This window comes from Egretta garzetta, unplaced genomic scaffold, assembly GCF_000687185.1.
Source record: "Egretta garzetta isolate BGI_Z169 unplaced genomic scaffold, ASM68718v1 scaffold207, whole genome shotgun sequence".
Lineage (NCBI taxonomy): Eukaryota > Metazoa > Chordata > Aves > Pelecaniformes > Ardeidae > Egretta > Egretta garzetta.
This window is the reverse complement of record NW_009260185.1, coordinates 1,552,020-1,574,479: the sequence shown is the minus strand read 5'-3', so window position 1 is coordinate 1,574,479 and position 22,460 is coordinate 1,552,020. Positions and strand designations below refer to the sequence as shown.

Genomic DNA, 22,460 nt, shown 5'->3' with positions numbered 1-22,460 from the left:
CTTCTGTAAGATCATTGTAATCAATGTGACAGAGGAGAATCCGAAACAAGGTGACATTTTCTACTTCACTGTGCAAAACACAAAGTAGGAGTAGGTTGCATTCCCAAACTACCAGCAATCACAAGCATCTTACCAACTGAAGGAAAAAATTTACAGACAAATACCACGCACTGTACGTGGTGTGTGTGCACATGCATGAATAGCAGAAGCCCTCTGAAAGGTGGCGAATATGCCGCCTTCCTGCCAGAGGAAAGACAAATAACTGACCCAAAATTTATTCATATTTTCCCCACAAAAGTCAAGTTTCTGTTCTTGAAACACTAAGCCCACAGAACACCTGAAAGGCCTCCCTCATCATGTCCTCTCCTGCAAGCAAGGCAGGCTATGAACACCTCCAGTGCATTGTTCTCATTGCTCCTCCTCACCATTTCCCAGTTTGGGAGTGGCTTTTCCCTGAGCTCCTGTGGAAAAGAGTCCCTGGACAAGCCAAGACTCAGTTCCAAGAGGGGACTACCCCACGTACCCATTACGAATGGTCTGCTCTGTAACCACCTCTTTTCACAGATGGGCAATGTAGGCATTGAGAGATCAAGCAAATAGCTCCACATTATCTATCCACAGCTTCTGTAGCAGAGCAAGGAGATGAACAATAACTGCAGGAGTCCCCAGATTACTGCCCATCTCCCAAGAATTACCTGTCCTTTCTCATCAGGCACCTAGATGTATGCTCACAGCAAAAGTGAGCTAATACCAAGACACAGATACAGCTGGATAACAGCAGCTTCTAGTTCTGTTCACACACCAAACTGAGCAAAACTACATGGGAGAAGACCTTTCCCTCTGGCCTAAATTAGAGAGGATTAACTTGTAAAAATTGGGAATTCTAATTAAAGCAAGGAACAGAACCTAACAATATTCTCAGGTGATACTGGTCAGCACAGAATTTATGCCACATTAGTGGGTGGCTTTCACTGCAATTCTCGAATTATCTGTTTAACAATGAAGTTCTGGAAGAAAGCAATTTCAGCTCTTACCTTTCACTATAACAACCTAGCTCCTTTAGAAAATTAAGGCAGAGGTGTTTGGTTACAACAATGCATTTTTCTTGCAATTTGTTCCTCCATCTGACCCTACAATTTATAAAAATCAACATCCAGTAACCAGGATTCCAACACAGAAGCTACACAAAACCAGAAATGTTGATAGGCATCTGCCCAGTTAGAGGCACTAATCCTAAAAGAACATGATCTGAATTATTCATTAAGCAACATTTTTCTTCCCTTTTTGTGGTTAGACATTGAAAAAACCGCAGTATCTGTAACATTATCTGTAACAACTTGCATATCTGCCTGAAACATATTTTTCCTTTTAACAAGCTTCTAGTTATGTTCAGTAGAGTGTGGAACATCTGCATTCAGACATCAAGGGTCAGCTCCCAAAAGGTCCATGTAGCCATGTCAGAAGAGCGCAAGCCCAAAAGACTCAAACATCACGGAATCCAATTCTTGAGGTGCATGTCTAGTATTAAGTTCACATCACAACACTGACATCACACTTTTGATCAGCAGATGAGATATTAATCTCCTGTCTTCCTTCTTTATTATATAACTGCTTCAGCCCTCTTTCTTCCCTTCAGACATCCAATCATTCCACTGCAGTGAAGTCATGTCAAATCTCCTGCCAAATTATTCTGAGGAATGGATAAATTGAGGGCTGCAGAACTGTCAATCTAGAAAACTTTGAATGAAGATCCACTTTCAAGATAGAGCATGAGTCAACAGAACAAGCAACAAATCACTTGACCTCAATAGTGCAGAGAGGAGTCTGCATTTTATAGCTAGTCTCTTTGATTCTCAAATATCAGGACTATTTACTGATGCCTCCACATCAACCTTTCCACCCCTCGGTGTTGCCTCCCACCCCTGTCCCCTACAGTCTAAGGGGGAAGCAATTTTTCACAGCACAGTAATGGGACAGTAAGTAATAAGGGCTCCTTGCAAAGAGGATGAAAAGAAGAACACAGAGACTGCTGTCCTTGACAGAGTGGATTTCATATACGCTGTGGGAAACAGCACCAATTTCAGACACCAATGCAGCTGTTGCTCCCCAACCTCTAACTACTCAGCATTCCCACTTGAACTCATTCAAGTTGCAGCTGAAGTGAGGCAAGGTAAGGGCCAACTCACAGCCAACACTTCAGTATGAGCAAAGCCTTCACTTGGAAGTGACTGAACAAAACACACAACAGGGAAAGGAAGTATGACCTGGGTAAAGAGAGAAGATGGCATCATTTTACATTGCCTAGTGGATGCTAGCAAGCATGTCCGCTTTTTTGCAACCTCTCTCTGTCTATCCAGTCCAGCAGAGTAACTGTGGGTAGAACCCAGGTTAACACTCTTGCTCCCACTCTTCTTCCCTTCTGAAACTCAGGCAAAACCAGAGGCCTAATAACACCAGTTATTCAGTGACCAAAGTCCTCCTGCCAAACAAAAGGTGATGATGCAGGAAAAGCTAAGAGTCAAACCAGCCGACTACATGTGATAGAAAAGTTGTTGCCAAAAACTAATGGAAATATCCTTTTGTCTGAAAGGCCAAAGCCACTTCCATTTAAACTCTATGCTAATATCAGGCAAGGGTTATAGAACACAGCCTATTCCATCTGTTAGAAAAAACCACAAGTACCCCTCTTCAGGTAACTATAGCAGGATCAGTGATCAAGTGCCCCCTCTTCCCAGAAAATGAACTTCTTAGCACATTAGCTCACTGTCTGTCTTCTCACTATGAAGAATGGGATACAACATAAGAGAAAAGCTACATCTGCATGCTTTACAATGCCAGAACTTGCTTCTCCCCCCATGACAGACCACCCAGCATCCCCCTGCTCAGAGACAGCAGGGCACAAGTTCCTACAATTTATGTTCCTAAGAGCTTTTTGCTTTATCATCTCCCAGACATGTTATTTTGTCTTCAGTTCCAAACAGACACACGATGTACTTATGAAAGATATTTACATTTTGAAAGCGTTTCCATTAACTGGGTTTGCTTTTTTTCCTTGCTTTTTGAAGGCCAGTCATAAATAATTCAGAGCTACATACTGAAAGAACATGCAAAGCTCAACTTTTTACATACGCTAGAGTTAAAGGACCAATTTTCCATTAATAGAGAATCATAGATGTGGTAATCTATGTCCTATTACATACAGTATGTAAGTCTATTTAAGCACAGGAATAATGCAGCACTAAGTACAAAAACACATGAGGTACTTCAAGGAAACCCAGTTGCAGTAAAGCACAGGCATACTTTATCCTGTAACACAAGCAGACGTTGATAGGCCATCTTATCTAAATGCATAGTTTTAAGCACAACTAAGCACAGTGACTCACATTAAAGCCTAAGACTGTTTATGCTTTCTGAAATTTCACAGAAGCAATGACTTGGGATGCTAGATAAAACATTGAGCCATATACTTGTACAAAACAGTACTGAGTCATGAATAGACTAAATGAAAACAGTAGGTTTTCTCTTCTTCCAATTTCCCATTTCCCCAGCTCCATTGAGTTAAAATAGTTTATTTTTTCAACCATCAAACATTGGGAGGCAGTTACAGCCTCTGGCTCAAGGAACGTCCAAATCACTCCCTGTAAAACATCAGGATGATGCAAAGGAGAAGGCCATACTGTGCTTGCATGCTGGTTATACTCATCCATTGAGCTCTTACTACCAACCAGCATCACAAAGAATTCTGCAATATCTGGACTTCTACTCTGATCAAGTACTGTTGTTCTATTCTTTAGATTTTATCTTCCACTAGGCAGGGAGAAAAATTCTTTTGCATGACCACAGCTAAGACAGCACGCATAAATAACCTTGCAGTAGTGCAATAGGGTATGATAGAATGATGAAAGGGCCACTACTTCAGAAGTATCATCCTCACCAGGTCACACACACACACACGCTTTTCACCTGAAGGTTTCTGCTACCTTGTGAGCTCTCAAATAGCAGCTGACCTCTTGGGCTGAGCCTGGATGGGTGCATAATGAAAACCCTTTTATGTTTGGGCCACCACCAAAGAAACACCATGTTCACTAAAAACTTGTCACAAAAGCAATGAAAAACATGAGGAAAGAACTAGTCTTTTTTTCTTCCTCTCCCAACTCCAATTTCATATCCTCAGGTTGCCAAGCAGAGAAAATTCAAATCTGAAGGAACAGGAATAGTAACAGGTGAGGAACAACTAGATCGAAGGGCAAGAAGCCAAACCTCAATTCCAGCATTTTCAGAACAGCAATAGTGCCTAGGAATTCTGCTAACTGACCACCCTGCATGCAGTTTCTGGCCAGAGAAGGGGAGTTAAAGCTCATACAGCTAGCTGCAATATACCTGATTAAACTCTTTTCTTTTGAAAGAGGGCAGTATCACTGAAACCTGAAGGTTTCTCAGGGACATTAAAAGTGTCAATTAATTCCTGTTCACCAATAAGATGTGAGGGACAAAGGAGTAGAAGTAAAAATATCTGAATGTTTAATTCCAGAAATCAAGATATATCCTCCTCACTTTTTCTGATTTTTTTTTTTACTTTAAACCATCACAGTGACTTTAAGTAGCAAAATGTTAAAGTGGTAGCACTAAACATTACTCTAAGAAAAATTTTAATTCAACTTTCAGTTTGCACAGGTTACTAGCTGCTTGATTCTATGTAGAATTATTTTTTTAACATTGCTGTTGATCATGGAATGGAAATTCTAATCCTAGGCTAAGAGTACCTCATTAAGAAAACTCACCCACACAGCCAGCTGTAATTAGAAGTTGAAGCAGAAAAGTTTATTTAATGAAGTATTTCAAACTTTAGTTTTGAACCAATATAATCTGAAAAAAACCCAAGTGTTGTCAGTTAGGCAGCAAAGCTTCCCTTTCTTGTTCTCTCCCACACTCTTGTACAACTCTACCCCTTCATACACCTGGAAAACCTTCCCAATAAAACCAACCAGGAAAAGTTTGACATTCTGCAAATGCAATACATCTCCTATATTTATTAACACAAGTCCATCACTCAGAGGTCTAATTGAGCCAGAACACTCACTTCAAACATTTTTCTGTTTCAGTAATCTAAAGCTGAATGCATCCAAAAGCAAGTTGCTCCACCTGGTTCCTGTCCGGGTGCAAGCCAGTGAATATGTCCTAAGGTGTTGTACACAGATTAATTCCCCTAGCTGTGAACTGAACTGGTTATTTGTGCAAAGCAGTTTCCTCCAAACGATCAGCACACAGTAGCCTTCCCACCTATGGAGCCCAGACAGATTCTAAATTCCACATGCCAGGCTAACATATATCTTAAGTCAAAGGTTTAATATTTGCTTTTACTTTATTCTTCTAAGAAAGCACTGGTGGGAGGTGGAGAGGGAAGAGCACTCCCTCCCAGGTGGGAATTCACACACTGCTTCAAAGCAGCTGTCTGAAAGCTGACATTAAGCATGACCTGGTTTGAACACCAGCTTAATACAGAGGTTCCCATCACCACAGCCTAAGCACTGCATGCCTCCCATCTAAACTGAGCTGCATAACTTCACAATCATAGTGGCCTAAGAGCATGAATAATTATCGCCATGCAACAGACACACAGTAACTGGTTAAAGCATGGTATCTTTATGACATGCCTCCAGTCCTAAGACTGCATCTTATCCGAGTCATAGTCTGCAGGGTTGATTAAGTCTGTGAAATTTATTGCCATGACAAAAGACTGAGTGTTGCCCAAGACAGATCCATCACATATCTGTTAGAAGCAGGAAATGAGTCACCTAAATTTGGGATCTAGTTACTTTTAGCATCTGTTTCTCATCTGATGGCAGACTACTAAATAGCATGATACTGAGAATTAGCTTACATACAGGATACACACATGTGAATCTAATACACAAAAGAAGGTGCAGCTGGTAACCCAGGAAGGGTTAGCCAAAGGACCTGACTGGTGAGCAGTTTTCTCCATGTGCACTCAAATGAGAAGGAAAATCCTGTTCCAAGTTCAGCATTTCTGGCAAAGGCACAGTATTCTGAATGACTGAACCAGCTAAGCAAGTGAACATCTTCAGCTGACTAGCAGTGGACAAATGAGATCTCCCCCACACTGCTTGTCTGAGCTAAAGAATACCCATTTCTACCTTTAACCTCTCTGCCCTTCCCCATCCCCTCCCCCTTTTAAAAATATTTTGTATTTTAAGTTAGATGCAGAAATTTAGTTTGGAGCTCTTCCAGGTTGGAGCCTTCAAGTCGCTGTCAGCAGAAGCCTGTGAGTTAAGAGAAAGAAATTTGCAAAAATCTGACACCTGCCACTTTCCATTGAGCTTTGGGTGGAAAATGTCCCTAGCCTCTTCCATTTTTAATGTCAGATTCAGCCTGGCGGAAGAGATTACCTCCAGGTAAAGTCATTCAGAACAGGAGTTTGTCCGCCAAGCCCCTCCTCTTTCACCACTCCACTGATGTACCAGAACAGCCATTTGTACTTAGGCTGAGCATCGCTTTTTCAGTAGCAACCTTCTACAGAGGAGGTGCATGCAGCCTGAGCAGACAGGATTGCTGCCTCTGGGATTTTATTTGTGAGGTTAGGACTCCAATGATACACTGATGAGATTCTCCTCTGCAGGAATGGAGCAGGCTGCCCCCTTTGCAATTCTTTCACAATAATAACCAGCTCATTTCAGGGGCTGGAAGAGACACCAGAAGTTAGCCATGTGGGAACCTCCAGCTCCCCAGATATTTAGCAGTCCTTATTAGTCTTCAAGAGGAGAATCTCAGCTGGAAAAAGTCAGTTTTATTCCAAAAGTTAGCTCTTTCCAGCCTGGCCTACATCTATACTAAGTGGACAACCTCCTCCTGTGCTATGTATCAGCACTTCCAGGGCATTTCTGTGCTGCAAATAGGAAAGAAGCAAACATGTAAAGCATTATGAGAGTTTACTTGAGCCAGAAAACCATCGGGCATATTCAACATTTGACAAAGGTTGGTCAGCTTTAGGTTTAAATACATTTGGATTAGAAGTGAATTGCACTGAAACACTTCGATTCTGCTCCCCCCCATCCCTCTCAGAGATCAAGATCTCTAAGCCCAGCAGAGGATGTACAGCATGGAAGAACTGTCAGATCAGCATTCCCCTTTAGAAGGGGACTACATACTACAGAATTAGCAAGGTGGTACCACCAATCTGTGGCGGTACAGCTCTTCATACAAGAAAGGCAGACAATTCCAAATAAAAATAATATTGCCTTTCAGGTGACGCATTTCAGATTAGGAGTCAAGTAATAGCCTGTAGGCTGCCTAAATGTTAAGCAAATGGCCAATAAGCAGATCATTTAACAGAGAAGTCTGGAAGGGGCAAGGAATTCTTGAAGGAAACTCAGTAACAGAACACTAAAAATGGTTCCCTTATTATCGTTTAAGAGACAACAATTGTGACATGAGGAGAGCAAGATTTTACCAGATACCGAAGTAGCTAGATAGGGCTCATCTCTTAATCAGTACTGGACTAATTACTTAAAAAAACCTCCTTGATCCTTCTGAAAAAATAGGATGGAAGTTCTCCTACAGTTATCATCCCTGACAGCATACCAAAAATCCACCAGCTTGCTTTGCTTCCTTCCCTACATATGGTTATTTGAAAACCTGCATTCCTGATATTCCTCCAGGACCTCTCCAGCCTGAAGTCAGGGCATTCAAACCTGCCAGCCAGCTATCTCAGTCACTGAGGTGCCCATGGAGAAGGGCTTAAGAAAGTCTCACACAGCTGCTCATCCCACACACAGCTTAATGGATTCCTTTAGTGCAACACAAAGTACCTTTTTTTTTAATCATATCCTCAGAAACTTGCTTCAAGTGTCATTTTGAGCTGAATATTATAACCAGAATGTTCTAAAATAGAAGGAAATAAAAGCAAAATAGATGTCATCCCTTCCTTACTAATGTCACAAGATACTGATGCTTTTTATTTATTGAGTGCTCTTACTCCAGCCTAGGAATCTCAACATCTTCATGAATATTTCTATGCATACAGGATGAAAATCCTTCTGCTTCTTTCCTTACTACTGGGACCATGAAAACTGGCTTCCTTAGAGATGCTAGGCTATTGGAATTGGGCTATCAAGAAACCCGAGCAAACCCATCTTGTCTATCTGCTCTCCTTAAACTAAAATTCCTTGTAATCAACAGAAATCCAGTTTCAAGGAGCCAGGAATACCTTTGAGAAAGATTACTTATTTAATAACATGATTAATTCACAGCACAGTACATGTGTGGTAAGCCTTTTCCAAATACTTAAACCCATGCCATCTCACAAGAATAGTCACAGTAGGTGGAAGAAAGCAAAGAACAGAACAGTAACTGCTAAGTGACATTTATGAGACCCACATTAAGAAACAGAGAGAATAAGACTTCTTCAGAACTTGATCAGCCCTGGATGGAGTCAGTCCAACATCAGATCTTAACAGCTATATAGAAAATTCCAACAGGAACCAGGCCATGATACCCAAGAGGAGATGAAAAGAGAAATAGGTAAGATGTCAGAATAGATGTTAAATGACAAGAGACAGGAGCCTTACGTCAGCAGGCTAAGCCAGGGGTCAGGAGAGACAGCATCTACTGAGGTAGAGACAGCTGGCTTGTACAGAAAGCAATTCCTCCCTAATGTACTGGCCCAAGCAGTTATCAAATTGCTCCCATTAACCACAGTCCTGATTCTGCCCACTGATGCCCAAAAGGTTTTACTATCACTCAGACCACCAAACAAGAACCAGTGGGACCATGAGGAAAGAGTCAAGGTATTTCCTGCATTAGCCTGCAGCATTCACTGCCTTTTTTATTTCACTGCTTGAACTCTTACAAAGAACGAGGTGCTTTTCACCCAGTCACAACTTGATAACAAAGGCAGAACTGTAAAATGAACTTCCAAGAACACTGCCTGCATTGGCATCATACATTCCGATGGCCTGCATCCCTTTACCTGTATTCAAGATTTCGTATTGCTTCTCAAAAAGAGGCTTTTGGGTTTAAACAGCTTTGATTGGTGCAACTGGGACTGTCAGAAAAGGTTCAGCAACCAAGGAGTAAACCTTTCTCAGTGTCTTTTAGCCATACAGAGTCAGTGTCAAAGCCTCAGTGACCACACTGGCATTTTAATAGGAACTGAAAGATCAGGTCTTGGAACCTTCACTCCTTGCAGCTCACATTAAATTAGTAATATACATTAAATGATTATCTTAGATGGCATTATTTAAACATAACCTCACAGGACATTTGCCTCAAGCAAACTGCAACAGAAAAGCTGAGAGATTATGTAGCTTATATATGCATGAGTGTACAACAACATGTTTGCACATGTAAGTGTGCCCAGGCAAGTTCACAACCTTCAACTTTTTTTGAAGCAGATGGACACACAGGGCACAGACCCAAACCCATTAAGAGGCCATATTAAAATGTCAGCATTTTATGATTGACACAGTCATTTTTGAACAGGTTGGAGGCCTCCCATTTTCAGGCAATGAGCACGACTACTTCTCTTAAAAATCAGAACCGTCAGTTTTCCTGGGTCAGGCACCCAAAAGTCTCCATAGCAGTCCATCATGCCATTCCAGTTAATGCATTATATTGGCTATCCCCGAATAAATAGCCTCTTTAGTTATTCCACATACTCTCAGTGAACTCTGTATTAGTGAAGACTCAAACATTAAGCAGGGTCAGAAGGTTTCTGCCTGGCCCCTGCTTGCAACAGCCTGGCTGCCATTCAAAACCACATTACCCCCACATCATTTTCACTTCCAAAATTTTTTAACATTGACCTAGAAAAAAAACATTGAAGAAGGAGCCTGCAAGCCTCCACTAATCATTTTAACTTCAGCCTTTCCCCCCCAGTCCTGTGCTCAATTGCTGTGCGGGGTTAGTACACCCACTAAGCTGCTGGGTGAAGTTTTCATATTTGTTTCCTATGGCTCTGTAAACAGCCACTGCACATCAAAAATGTTTTCCCACTTCCAAGCTGAATTGTGTAGTAGGCAACAGATCAGTTTTATGCACGCCATTGTCCCTAACGACAAGGTTAATAGATGAGAGAAAGAAATTTCTAAGATACAAACTGTTCCTACACCTCCTCTGGTTTGAAACAAATCTTTCCTTTTCCTTTGGGTCACAGGAAAATCTTACCCAGTTGTTAAACACTGCTGCTAACAAACGGGTGACTGCTATAAGAGAGCAAAAGTGAAGATAGCAGGGATGTGGAAGTAACAGATAGTGACCATTTCCACATGGAAATGACCTGCCTGTTCCTCCTCTCCTGTTCTCTAACACTGAATAAATAAGAAGTACAAGAGAACTAGGCTGTGGCTTGGGACTTGCAGTTTGAGTCTCAGCACGGGTATCCCTAGATTGCCCTGCCTACTATATACAGCAACTTCAAGTTCACTGCTAAGCACTCATAGCATATTTATAAGAAAACTCATAAAGCATTTCTTCCTTCCCCTTGATTTTTTTTTTTTAAGATACTTCTTTTCTAAGTCAGCACTTCTAAAATAATCTCTCCTAACATTAAGAGGAAAATCTTGTTTGCTAACCAAAACATGTTACATTCTGTTAACCAAGCCAAAGGACTGACTTTTCCACAGGCAGCTGGCAATACAGTGTCACACAGACTGTGTCCTATGATGGAGGTGGCCAAGAATGTAAGCTTCAGTCTAGTTGTTTATTAGCAGAATAGAGTTTTAAAGGGCAGAAATACTTGGATAGAAGTTACCTGAAGGCAATTCAGAAGCACATTATGGCTTGCTCTTCTGGAGCATATTATTGTACATTTGTTCAAAAGCAGCACTGATATTTATATTGAAAGTATCAAATTATTTATTTAAAGCTAAGAACAGAAAAGTCAAGTGTGAAGCTGGAGCATATTATTGTACATTTGTTCAAAAGCACTAATATTTATATTGAAAGTACCAAAGTATTTATTTAAAGCGAAGAACAGAAAAGTCAAGTGTGAAATTCACCTTTTACCTTCAACAGTTTCATTTTAAAAGGCTCAAACATTTGTTCTTGGGGTAAAAAAAAAATCTTAATTGTTCTGCAGGTCAGACTTCATCTCTATGAATCTTTGTTAAGTCCTCTGAAGAAGGAAATTACAGCATGAAGGCAGTGCTCATGATGAGCCTTTTTATCTCCATTACACTTGGAAAAAAGACACTCAAGTATAAAAACCAGCTGCACGCAGTTTTGAAAGTCTATTCATCAGTACTATAGGACTATATTTTAAAGTTAATTAAAAAAATTCTGTCCTCATTGTAGTATTGACATCATAGCTGTTCGATTATAGTAAACATTATTGCTTCCTTTTGCTTCTGAGTATCTGAGCCGCTTTCTGTTTTATGTTCAGCTTCATCTATTCCTGAAAGAACTCATACTCAGAATTAACACAGTGTTTTATACTGTGAAAACACTTGGCAAACAAACTCCCTATTTTTTGTTTCACAACAATGTTTGAAGGCTACAGCTAAGACACAGCTTCCATATGGCTAGTTGCTATACTAGCAACTACTGTGCTATATAAAAGCAGTACAGAAGAAAAGCAGAAAAGACAGAATGCAAAAGAACTATATGCTAAATATCACATAACAGGTCAGCAACAGGGTTGTTAGCAGGAAGGACTGAATATATTATGGACTCAAATGTGCCAAGTTACTAAGCTATTCCTATTTCAAAGAAACAACTACATGCTGGGAAAAAAAAAAAAGAAGTTTTTAAGAGTTGAATCTTATAAAAATTGTGTATCTGTCTGCCCTCATTAATAGCTTCAACAGTACAAAAGCTTCTCCAACAGAAAGCTACACCAACACAAAAAGCACCATTAGAACTAAGCTGTTTATGTTCAGAAGTCACAAGAACTTTCTAGTAAGACACCACAGTTACCAAAGCCTCCCTAAGCCAAGGTTTAGGCAGAGTAACACCTAAGCAATCTCACTCAAACCTTCTCCAGTATCTTTTCCTTCTATATCTTCCCATATTTTACTTACAATAAAGTCAAGTTCATATGCTCAAACCATTCCCCAACTCAAGCATTTTGCTTACTTTAAAAGGCTAAAACAACCTCTCAGATATATTCTTTAAAAATTAACACCTAGCAGAAACTCAGGCTTTCTGGATTAGCTAAATCTTTCCTGGTCCTGTAGGTATGATTGCATTCTACTATTACTTTGTTAATTCTGTTTATAGAAAAGCTACTTAGATATTAAAAATAATATTGCTATAAAGTAGATCTTACACCTTTACATGTTTGGTGTTTACTGGCTCAAGCAGATCAGTAATATTAAATCTTTTTTACTTAAAATAGAAGCAAGCAAAAAATCACCTTGCCTATTAAAGCATTTTTACAATTAAAATAAACATTTTAAAGTGTTAAAAAACCTGATTTTTACTTACCTTACAATAAAAGCAGCAAACAACTTTTCTTCTCTTCTTTTTCCTTGTCATTACTCTCATGCATACTTCTTCCTAGTCAGTATACTCAGCTTTTCCTCCAGCACTTTCTATCACTATATAACATAAATGCTAAAATACATAACAAAAAAATTAAACACCATTCAAACTTACAAGCCATGAGGCTATTTTCACCATAACCCCTCCACCAGAGAAACCAACCACCCTCCTCTCCTGCTTTTTAACTTGTGTTCTGGCCCTCCCTGGTTTATCTCATATGCTCCACACCTGTGTTCTGACCCTCCCCATGTAATCTCCTATGCTTCACACCTGTGATTCGTAGATAAGCTTTGCTCGCCAATTTTCTAATCTCACAGCTGGGAAATTAAAGCACGGTGTTTCATGGGCAGGTTTTTCAGAGGAAACAGAATAAAACCCAACACTGGGGGGATTTGGTTGGTTTGTTTTTCTGTTGGAAAGGGATGGGACTCTGAAGGTCAGGAGAGGTTGTTATTTGCTTATGGAGTTTCTGGGGTTTATTAGACTAGTTGATAAAGTTTGTGTTGAGGGTACCTTTTTCTTCTCAGGAAAGTTCTGTTTGGGTTTTGTTTGAAAACAGAAATCTTGTAGTATAAAAATATTGAAATGAAGCCTTGTAAGTTTTGACCTGGTCTGCCTTCTACTATAGCTTCCAGTATAAAATCAATAGTACAATGTAAATAGTTTATGTTATGCTCAGTTCTTGGCTATTGTAGCAACAACATAAAGTTAATAAAGAGTAAAAAAGCTGTTTCTGCGCATGAAGAGCTCTTTAATTTTTTTATTCTTTGGAGTATAAATGCAGAGTATAGTTACAGGCGTATATAGACAATAAGACTATCTAAAAAAGTAGTAAGGGTGCATTTCTATAGAGCAAACAGAAATAAATTTTGTAGTAACAAGCTGTGTGGACTGAGGCACTTCAAACTAGCTAGAGCTTTAAGAGCTTGTTAGTTGGCTTTTTTTTTTCCTCAGAGATACACTTACTGACACTGTGAGTGCTAAGGCTTGTTGAAGTGAGATTTTTTGCTAATACTAAATGACTAATAGTGCTTTTGTGTTCAATTATTGAAGCCTACTTGAGAAAAGAGAGCTTCTTAAACAACAACTGGTTTATAAGTCAATATTTGAGGCCTGGTGTGCTATAAGGCAATCTTTCTGCCGGTGGCTTATTGGGAAATTTGTGTGAAGGGTTTTATTTTCTATTCTAATATTCCTTGTTGTCTGTTTTTAATTTCCCTGTTCAGAGACTGGTATGTTTGTGGGGTTTGCTTTTTCTTTGTCAGGGTATTTTTTTGTGCTTCCTTCAGCTGCAAAGCCAAAAGCTGCCCAGAAAATGATTTTGCTTGGGAGACTCAAAGTGCTCATCTGGTTCTCCTGGTAGGTGAACCTGTTCTTCTACTGGCTGTATCAGTAAGATGCTTAAAGAACTTAAACTGTCTGAGGTAAGTTTGTATTGGGAGTCTCGGAGAACAGACTCAATAAAGGATCAACACAAGAGGGTAGCTGAGTAGCAGTAGTCTGTGTTACTGCTATGTAATAACATTTCGGGAAGAAAATATGATTTCTAAGTACATTTTGGATGATGGGGGTGTAGAGTTGCTGTTGCTGGGCACAGGCAGCACCGTTTAGCGTTCAGAAGGTGGTGTGCAGCTCTGCAGTAATGGGGGGCAGCTACACCTCAAGGAGTGGGAAGAACAAGGCAGAAGACATAACCTGATAAAAAAAAAAAGTTAGTAGGGTTTCGAGAAAGGGTCCCCCCACATGCTTCTACCAATTGAGGTGTAGGAACAAGCTATCAACTGCTGGGTGGGCTCTTGGGGCATACAGGTTTGAGAGGCCATGTTTTGCTGAAAGAGGATACTCATGAAAATGTGAAAGGGGCTGAAATGGAGACTGCACCAGAGAAGACCACCAAAAAGCTTATCTATGGCCAGTGAGATGTTTGCATGCAGCTATTTTAACCTGAGCCTACCTCAGACTTAAAAGTTGGGGCCTCTCAACCGCAGCACAGGAACCCTGGAAACCTGACTCGGTTTATAAAAGGGTTTTTTAAAGCCTTTTTTCTTAATGTTTATGATACCGAACATCAGTTTCTCTATTTTGCTATTCTCCCTGCTGAGAAGTGCATGATGCCTATCTCCCATGCTGTGCTAGCACTGCGTAGTAACAGGTGAAAGCACTCACAAGCTTACTAGAAGAATTTATCCCTTCTGGAAACAATGTGCTGCAGATAGGACCTATTCCCCTAAACACAACCAGCAGAGGTCTTGAGGATGAGCTGGTGTGAGTGGTGTGGGTGTCCTTATATGTCCTTACTAGGCTCTCCCTGAAACTGTTATGCAAACAAGTGAGATGCCCATGCCATAATAGGTATGAACACCAGAGGGAGAATCCTAGCTGAACCCTAAAGCATAACTTGCTCTTGAGGAGCTTCCTGATGGGGCTGAATGCAATGTGAGAACAGGCTGGGGAATGGCTTGTCTGAGACCATGGAGGAGATTTTTGCATGCACGGCTGCCTCCTCTGCATGCATCCCTCAAACATCCCAGCTCTGTGGATTTAGGTGGAGGCTGGGCAATGAGTGCGGGGTGATGACACTTCTCTCTGTCTTGGTTTCTGATGCATTGATTCTATTAAAGCAAAGCAGCGGGCCGGGTATTTACAGCGTAGCTTGGGACATCTTCTGTCAGACTGGTAATGCAGAGAGACAAGCTCAGTGCTGCTTGGCTTCTGGAGAGCGGGGGAAGGGATTAAATGCACTTTTCTCCATTGATTTATGTCCTGCACTGAAAATCAATGATGTTTGCTCAGATCTGCTCAGCTGTTTGAAAACTGGCAGCCTGTTTGGTTAAGTGTGTGGGGAAAAGTTCTGGAGGAATCAGCTCTTATGGTATGGGTAGATAGGATAGATACAGCTGCTCTGTAGAAACTGTTAAATGCACCTGATAATGGTTGGGTTTGTATCATCAGTCTATATTCGCTGAATATGCTGTTTAAAACACTTTGTTATAGAGAGAACAGCTGTTTTGGAGAGGAGGAGCCAAATTATGCTTTTGTTTCCATCTGAGGCTGGGAGGGGCAAATAAAACTTTAATGAAATGGGATGCAGAAGGATAATTTTTATCCATGTTACTTCTCTCTGATGGGACCTATCTGAATCTGGGTCTCATTTTGCCCAGGGTAGCAGTGTTTTTGTCTTCTAGTAAATGCTTGAAAAGCTTGTACTGTAAGGAAGAGCTAAGGTACTGAATTCCTGTAGAGCTTTTAAGCATAGTGCCCCTCATTGGGGGCTTCACAAAGATTGCTCTATTTATTTTCATCCCTGAAGGAGAGCAGCATACTATCCCTGACTTTACAAGGGGGGGTTATAGAAACTATGTGTAGGTGAGGTTACACAGGGAGCTAATGAGAGCGCTCGAAACTGAAGTCTGAGGTCTCAAACCACAGGCTGGCAGCCTTGCATGTGGCCTGCTCCTTTTCTTAGGTCTTAGAAATACTTTTGTAAGTCTTCCTAAGGGAAAGGATTTTTGTTCTGCCAAAGCTTTCCTTTGGGCCCAAGTTGCACAGATGGATAAAATTGTTTGATTTGCAACCAGCTGTGTATGATGGATGCTTATTTGTGAGTATGACTTAGGAAGAACATGCAGTTGCTGTTTATGTAGATGCACTTAGCAGATTTAAACTAACTAGCTGGGGTCCTGGTATCTGCACAGCTGTGGCAACACCCAGATTGGCATGGGGTAGCCACCCAAATACTTCTCAGCTTCTTGAATGGTTCTATGGCCACTGTAGAGTTTCAGGTAGCCAGTGTTACTCTTCTGGTAACTTGACTGGTTGGACTTGATGATCTTAAAGGTCTTTTCCAACCTAAAAATTTCTGTGATTCTATGATTCTGTTAATACACAAGTAGGCTAGATGAAAGTGCTTTGCTGTTCTGAAAAGCAGATGTATCCTAGAGCATATGGATGTACAGGTGGCAGGCATGACCTGTATGTGTGTAAGGTGTGATAGATCAGAACACTTGTGTATATGCACACGTGTAAAATGTCACTGTTTCCATGGCTGTGCTGTGAGTAGCAAAATTTGTGCATATTTTACTAAAGGATAAAAGAGTTCTGTTCTAGCTGGCTCAGCTCAGGTGGTCAAAGCCATCTTCTGTGAACTCAACTCACTACCACATTTGATCCTTCTTACAGAAACTGAGAGGTTTGTCTTCACTGCTGTGAGAGCAGAAATGGAATGGAGTACCTGAGTTAGTTTTTAAAACTTGCTAACTGCCCTTGGCTGACGCTGGAGATGGGCTGTAAAGGTCTCTGGGTGGCTTAAAATGGCCCATGGAAGTAAGTTATAAGTTGCATCCCACAGCAGTCACTAAATGTAGATAACCAATGCCTGCATGACTGGGCTTTTTATCTTGTCGAGTGAAGCACAGATAAAATGCATAAATCAATTTTTAGGAATTTTTTCTCTCCTAGAAACTCAAAAAGAAAGCCATGAAGCAAATGGAGAAAGTCTTCCAGTAAGACTAAAAGCTCTAATTCTGCAATTTACTAGCTACAGAAGAGAATAAAGATAATGTATACATGTGAGTGTGTTTATTGTTCTGAAGAGCTTGTGTGCTTTTTTCTGAGAGTCTCTCTCTAGCCCTTGAGTGATGAATCTGATTTTTTGCCATGCTGGATTTTTACTGCCTCCAAACTTAACTGTTTTGACACTAGAGAAATCCTCTTGTTTCTCTTGCAAAGGTAAATATATATATATATAATTTCTAGAAATTAGCTCTACCTCACCCACATGACTGGTCTTCACTATTAATCCCAGCTGATGGTAGGGAGGGGCTCTTCTGGGAGGCAGCCATGTGGTGAACATTGAGTGCAGTGTTTTCCCCCGCTTCTCTCCTTTTCTTTTCAGACAAGCAAAATTGTTCTATGCTGCCGTAGATGTGAACTCCTTGCTGCGCTGCCTCTGTCTCTTCCAGAAACTCAAGGGCCTGAATTACCAGCTGCAGAGACCTAAAAGCTCTCGCTGAATCTGGATGGAATATGAACAAGGAGATGAATAGCAGAAGGGAAGAAAGAGTGAAGTTGGTTATTTTTCTGGCACATGGATGCAATTACACTCTGTGCATTCCAGAGGCGTTCCTCTGAATCCTGTGCAGGTCTGCCTGCTGTTCCTGGGAGAAAGGAAGAAAAAGGGAGGAAAAGTCCCTCTTGCTTGGAGACGGAATGTCTGCACTTTCACTTCTCTTTTTAGGTAGGTTGGCTTTTTGGTTTTGCTTAGTGTTTTTAATCAAACTTCCATGTGCCCTCTCTGCGTGACTGAAATTCATTTCTGATGAGCTAGACAAAGGGATTTGTAAAGAAAAAAAACTTTTATGGAAAACTCCAATTTCAATACTGTTTGGGTTCTGATGCTTTTCTTGTTGCTTTATTTATTAGCAGATTGATAGCCAGAGATCTTTTAATATCTGGATTCATTTTTTAGAAGTGGTGATTAAACAGACTCCTTCTGGAATATATGTTTCTTGTTTAAAGAGGGCAGTGCTTTTAAGCAATGAACTAGTGAAGGGCTTGAACCTCTGGCAAAACAAGGTGAACAAAATGTCTTTGTTTCGTGCACAGTGTCAAATTTGTTTAACTCTGTTTTGATTTGCTTAGGCATTTAACATTCAGATTTTAAAATAAAAAGGCATTATTGTTTCCAATTGATGCCTAAGATTAGAAACAGATGTGTTGAAGTGCAAGAGGGAGGAGTTGGGGGGGAAAGAATGGGAAAAGGGAGATAACGGGAAGGCAAGAAATGGGAAGAAGGCTGCTGAAAGAAGGGAAAGAAAAGAGGTAGAGTTGAGTGTTGAACAGGAGAGGAGCAGAGAAGGGGAAACGAGACCTTAAAGGAAGGGGAGAGTGAAGGCAGAAGGGCTGAAGAGAGCTGTTTGTTAAAGCCATAGCCTATGGAGAAAAAAGAGTTTGCAGCCCTGAGGTCTTTGAGGGGGCTTGCCTACAAGACTGACTCAGAAGCAGCCTGGCTTTTCTGCATCTCCAGAGGCACCATAATGTGATGAGTGAGCTTCTGTCTCCATTCTGCTCACCGGATCGTGCTGACAGGCAGACAGCTTTGAAATCTGCTGTGGCTGGGCAAAGGCTGCGATTTCTGGGTCCTCCTGTCCCCTGGGAATCTGGGTACAGGTGTGAAAAAGAGTTGGGTTTCGATTCTCTGGCAAGATTTGAGCCCCACATGGTGGTAGACTGATGTGGCTGGACACAGGTAGAATAGAGTTTTGGGGCAGCTATAAAGAAATGTTGCAGGGGACAGGCTCTGCTCCTGAAATCCCACAGGTGTGGAACATGGACTGGCCAGATTTCTAGGTAACTGAAAGACAGGCAGCACTTGTAGAGCTGCTGAATAAATTGTAGGAAAGATTTTTGCTCTAAGGATTGTTGTTATTAAAGATTTTATAAGTAGTGACAGTGTGACAGGGACCTTGAACATGCTGCAGAATCTGCAGGGGAGTGGAGGCAGCAGTTTGACCCCCCCCTGCACATCTGCCTTGGCCATTTGTGTCCCAATATGATGGTGACAGTGTTTGAAGAAGACTCAGGAGAAGATGAGGCAGCAAGGTTAGACTGAACAGCTAGGCTTCTGCCAGAGGTGCCTGGGCTGGGTCAGCCCTGCAGAAATGGCTGGGAAAGCAGCTCTGTGGAAATTGGGAGACAAAGGTAGGTTGCTTGCCTTGCTGATGGAGACAAATGGGAGTGGCAGTCTTTGATCCACCAGCCCTATTCAGCTGCTGAATATTCATGTTATGTGGAAGGCTTGGAGCAAAAGGAAGAAGCTGTTGCCAGAGACAAGGTGCTTTTGGCTGTAACGTAAGGACAGTTTACCTTAGCATGACTAGTACTGCTTTTATCTATAAAACACAACGGGCTTTATTGTTATTCTTCTGTCTTTGGTATCTAGGCATCTCCACAATGCTAGTAACACAAAACACAACACAGTCCCTGCCCTCAACAGCTTATGCCTTTGCCCTGTGAGTTGAGTTTCTCGGCATCTCTGTGGGAGTTGTCCAGGCACTGGTGAGGGGGAGGATAAGTGGCTTTCCAAAGCTCCAGCAAAACCTGGAACGCTTTGTTTCCTGGTACTATGTTAGTCGTTGAACTGCCCCTTGTCTTGTCAACAAATAACTTGGTCTTTCTTCTATCTGCCCAGCTTTATGCACCAATATTAGAAGTGTGTCCCAGGGAAAAGTAAGGACGTATTTTGGTTCCCTGTTCCTACATCATCCTGAAAACAAGGAGGCTGGGGAGTCTTGTTTGCTAGCTAGAGAAAGTCTAATTGGTTTTCTGCAGTAAAAAAGTATAAAATGCCAATGATGGCTTGCTTTTTTGTGGATAAAGTGAAAGATTAGTGTAGAAAAAAGGGTTTAGAGAAGCTGAGCAAACTTGATAGGAAGGTTGCCTGGTCTGGGTTTTCATCATTAAACATACTAACAGCATGGCTAATATATACAGTCCTTGTCTTTTACACTGTTTACCTCTCTGGGGCAAGTGAACAGCTGTGTGATGAGGCAGGAAATGGCAGCAAATTAGTTTTAAGGAGGCTTTTAAAACAAGACAAGATGAAAGACTTTCCTAAGTGTGGGCAAGAGCATGACCATGCTTACTTTCCTAATAAAGACTGGATAAATTAAGCAGGAAGGAGTGAGGAGTGGAAGGTGATGCATGCTAATGTGTGTGCCTACATGTAAGGGTTTGGAACATCTGATTCTCATCTCAATCCACATCTGGTCAAAATTGTTTCAAACTCCTTGTGCAATGCACTGCACTCTAAAAATTAAAATGGAAATTTCCAAGGGAAATACCTCTGATTCTTCACTTCTGAGTGTAAAAACTTCATAATATGATGTTGCATTTCTTGGCCAGTAAAAAAATAGCAAATGCTTTCATTTAAATGTTTTACTGCATTGATTTAAATTTTCAGGTACTGGAAGTAGTCTGTGCTGCCTTTTATCCTCTCCATGTCAATTTTGAATATTTGGAATGAGCCTTCCACTGAAGTAAAATGCTAATTTTCTTGTAATCAAATATGTTCATAAGGATAATGCTTGTATGCCCGGCTTTGATGCTGGTATTGCATGCTTTTTCTTCACTTGTTGGCTAGTGATGTTGCTCGAGTGGGTGCAGCTGTAATAGCAGAAGGACCTTTTGTATTGATGTAGCTGAGCTCTGCCCTCTAAGCTCCGAGATCTGTGCCTCTTACAGCGCTGTCCCAGGGGGATACGGTTGCTGCATTGAACACCAAGACTCCGATTGTCTCGCTGCACTGGGAAAAAGGTTATGGTGCAGATCCTTCCAGTGCCTGTTGGCATAAGCAATTGGGTCTGACAGCCTGCATTTGCCTAGGTATTCACCAGACTTCTAGCTTGAAAACCTGTGATGATATGGAAGCAGCTCTGCAGCATTCAGCGGTGGTAGGTCAGCCTGGGGCTGTGCTCCAGTATACTGACTCTGGCCTTCTCTCCTGCTGTAAAAGCACAGGCAACCTGCAGTGTGCCCTATCACATCTCCCTGAGATCCTTCTCTTGAAACCCTTGCAATGCTACGCTCCAGCAAAGCCAAGAACCACTGCAATGTTATTCAAAAAAAAAAAAAAAGCACTCCTTCTCCCAGTGAGGTTACTGGGAAACTTTACATATTAATGGAATGCTTCTGCCTGGAATTAGTAAAAAGCAAGGGAGACTGTTTTAAGCAACCTGAAAACTAAGCTGATAGATTTTATATTTCTGCTGATTTCCCAGGTATTTCCTAAATTTCTCAGCAATAACTAACAGTATATATATATATATATAACACATATATATATATGTGTATATATATATAACACTTGCTATTTCCTAGTTTTCTTAAGGCTCCTTCTCTGTTGCCTTTGCCTAGGTGTACCTAAAAGCTTAGTGGGACAAGGATTTTGCCCCATGTTTTTACAGCATTAAAAGTCTTTGCTCAGGAGTGGAGTACAAAAAAGTCCATACCTGTGAAAAGGGATTTTGTGATTTTTTTTTTGATATGTGTATATATATATAACACTTGCTATTTCCTAGTTTTCTTAAGGCTCCTTCTCTGTTGCCTTTGCCTAGGTGTACCTAAAAGCTTAGTGGGACAAGGATTTTGCCCCATGTTTTTACAGCATTAAAAGTCTTTGCTCAGGAGTGGAGTACAAAAAAGTCCGTACCTGTGAAAAGGGATTTTGTGATTTTTTATTTTTTTTTTTGTTGTGTGGATTTCACCTTCTCTTTGTGTCATTGGATTTTGAAGGAACACAGGTAACTACTTCTTTGTGTGTTTAGCTTTAAAGACTATTCTCCCAAGGACCCCTTCACATAATTGATAATTCCCAACTCATTTCTGTCATGAAAACTCCAAAAGCAGTCAACAAAACATCAACTATATGCAAGATTCAGCCTGTCAATGGTGTGAATTTAGTTCTAGGAGAGGGCAAAGAGCTTTTTAATAGAACCCTACTCTAGGAATACCTGAGGAAAGGGAGCAAAGAAAAGCAGTGTATCCATTTGGCACTCCAGGGGGAATTCAAAGGCGCTAGACATAATTGAGTTGCTATCTGGCAGGATATCAGGGTTAACACTCCTTGTGAGACACTAAAATTCTTCTAAAGCCAGGGATGGTTTGCATCAAATGTTTTCTGTCAAGGCACTTGTTGAGAAATGGCCTATTTTTTCTCTAGTAGTGCTTTGTTTTATATGAAATAGTTTGGATTTTTAGCATCTAAAAAAAGTTTATTTTAGAGATTATTTTTATCCTTTGTTTTTTCCATTTTACCACGAGGAAGAAAAGGAGAGAAAAAAGGTAACCTTCTGGAGGGAGGAAAAGCAGCATGCCAAAATTGAGTTCAAATTCTGAAGATTAATTCATTTTATGGGAAATAGAGCTGGGAGGGCAACCTTTCTTCATTTCCCGTGGAAAACTGG

The 22,460-nt window shown here is 40.9% G+C and overlaps 1 protein-coding gene across 1 annotated transcript in view; it reads left to right on the top strand.

Annotated features, from left to right (window-relative positions):
- Nucleotides 1-17,588: 17,588 nt before the first annotated feature.
- The window catches only part of LOC104129210 (CXADR like membrane protein), a 49,523-nt gene continuing 44,651 nt past the window's right edge, over nt 17,589-22,460 (top strand). The window contains 2 exon segments of the mRNA XM_009642128.2: nt 17,589-17,692; nt 17,694-17,734. Coding sequence (XP_009640423.2) covers nt 17,589-17,692; nt 17,694-17,734 — 145 coding nt within the window.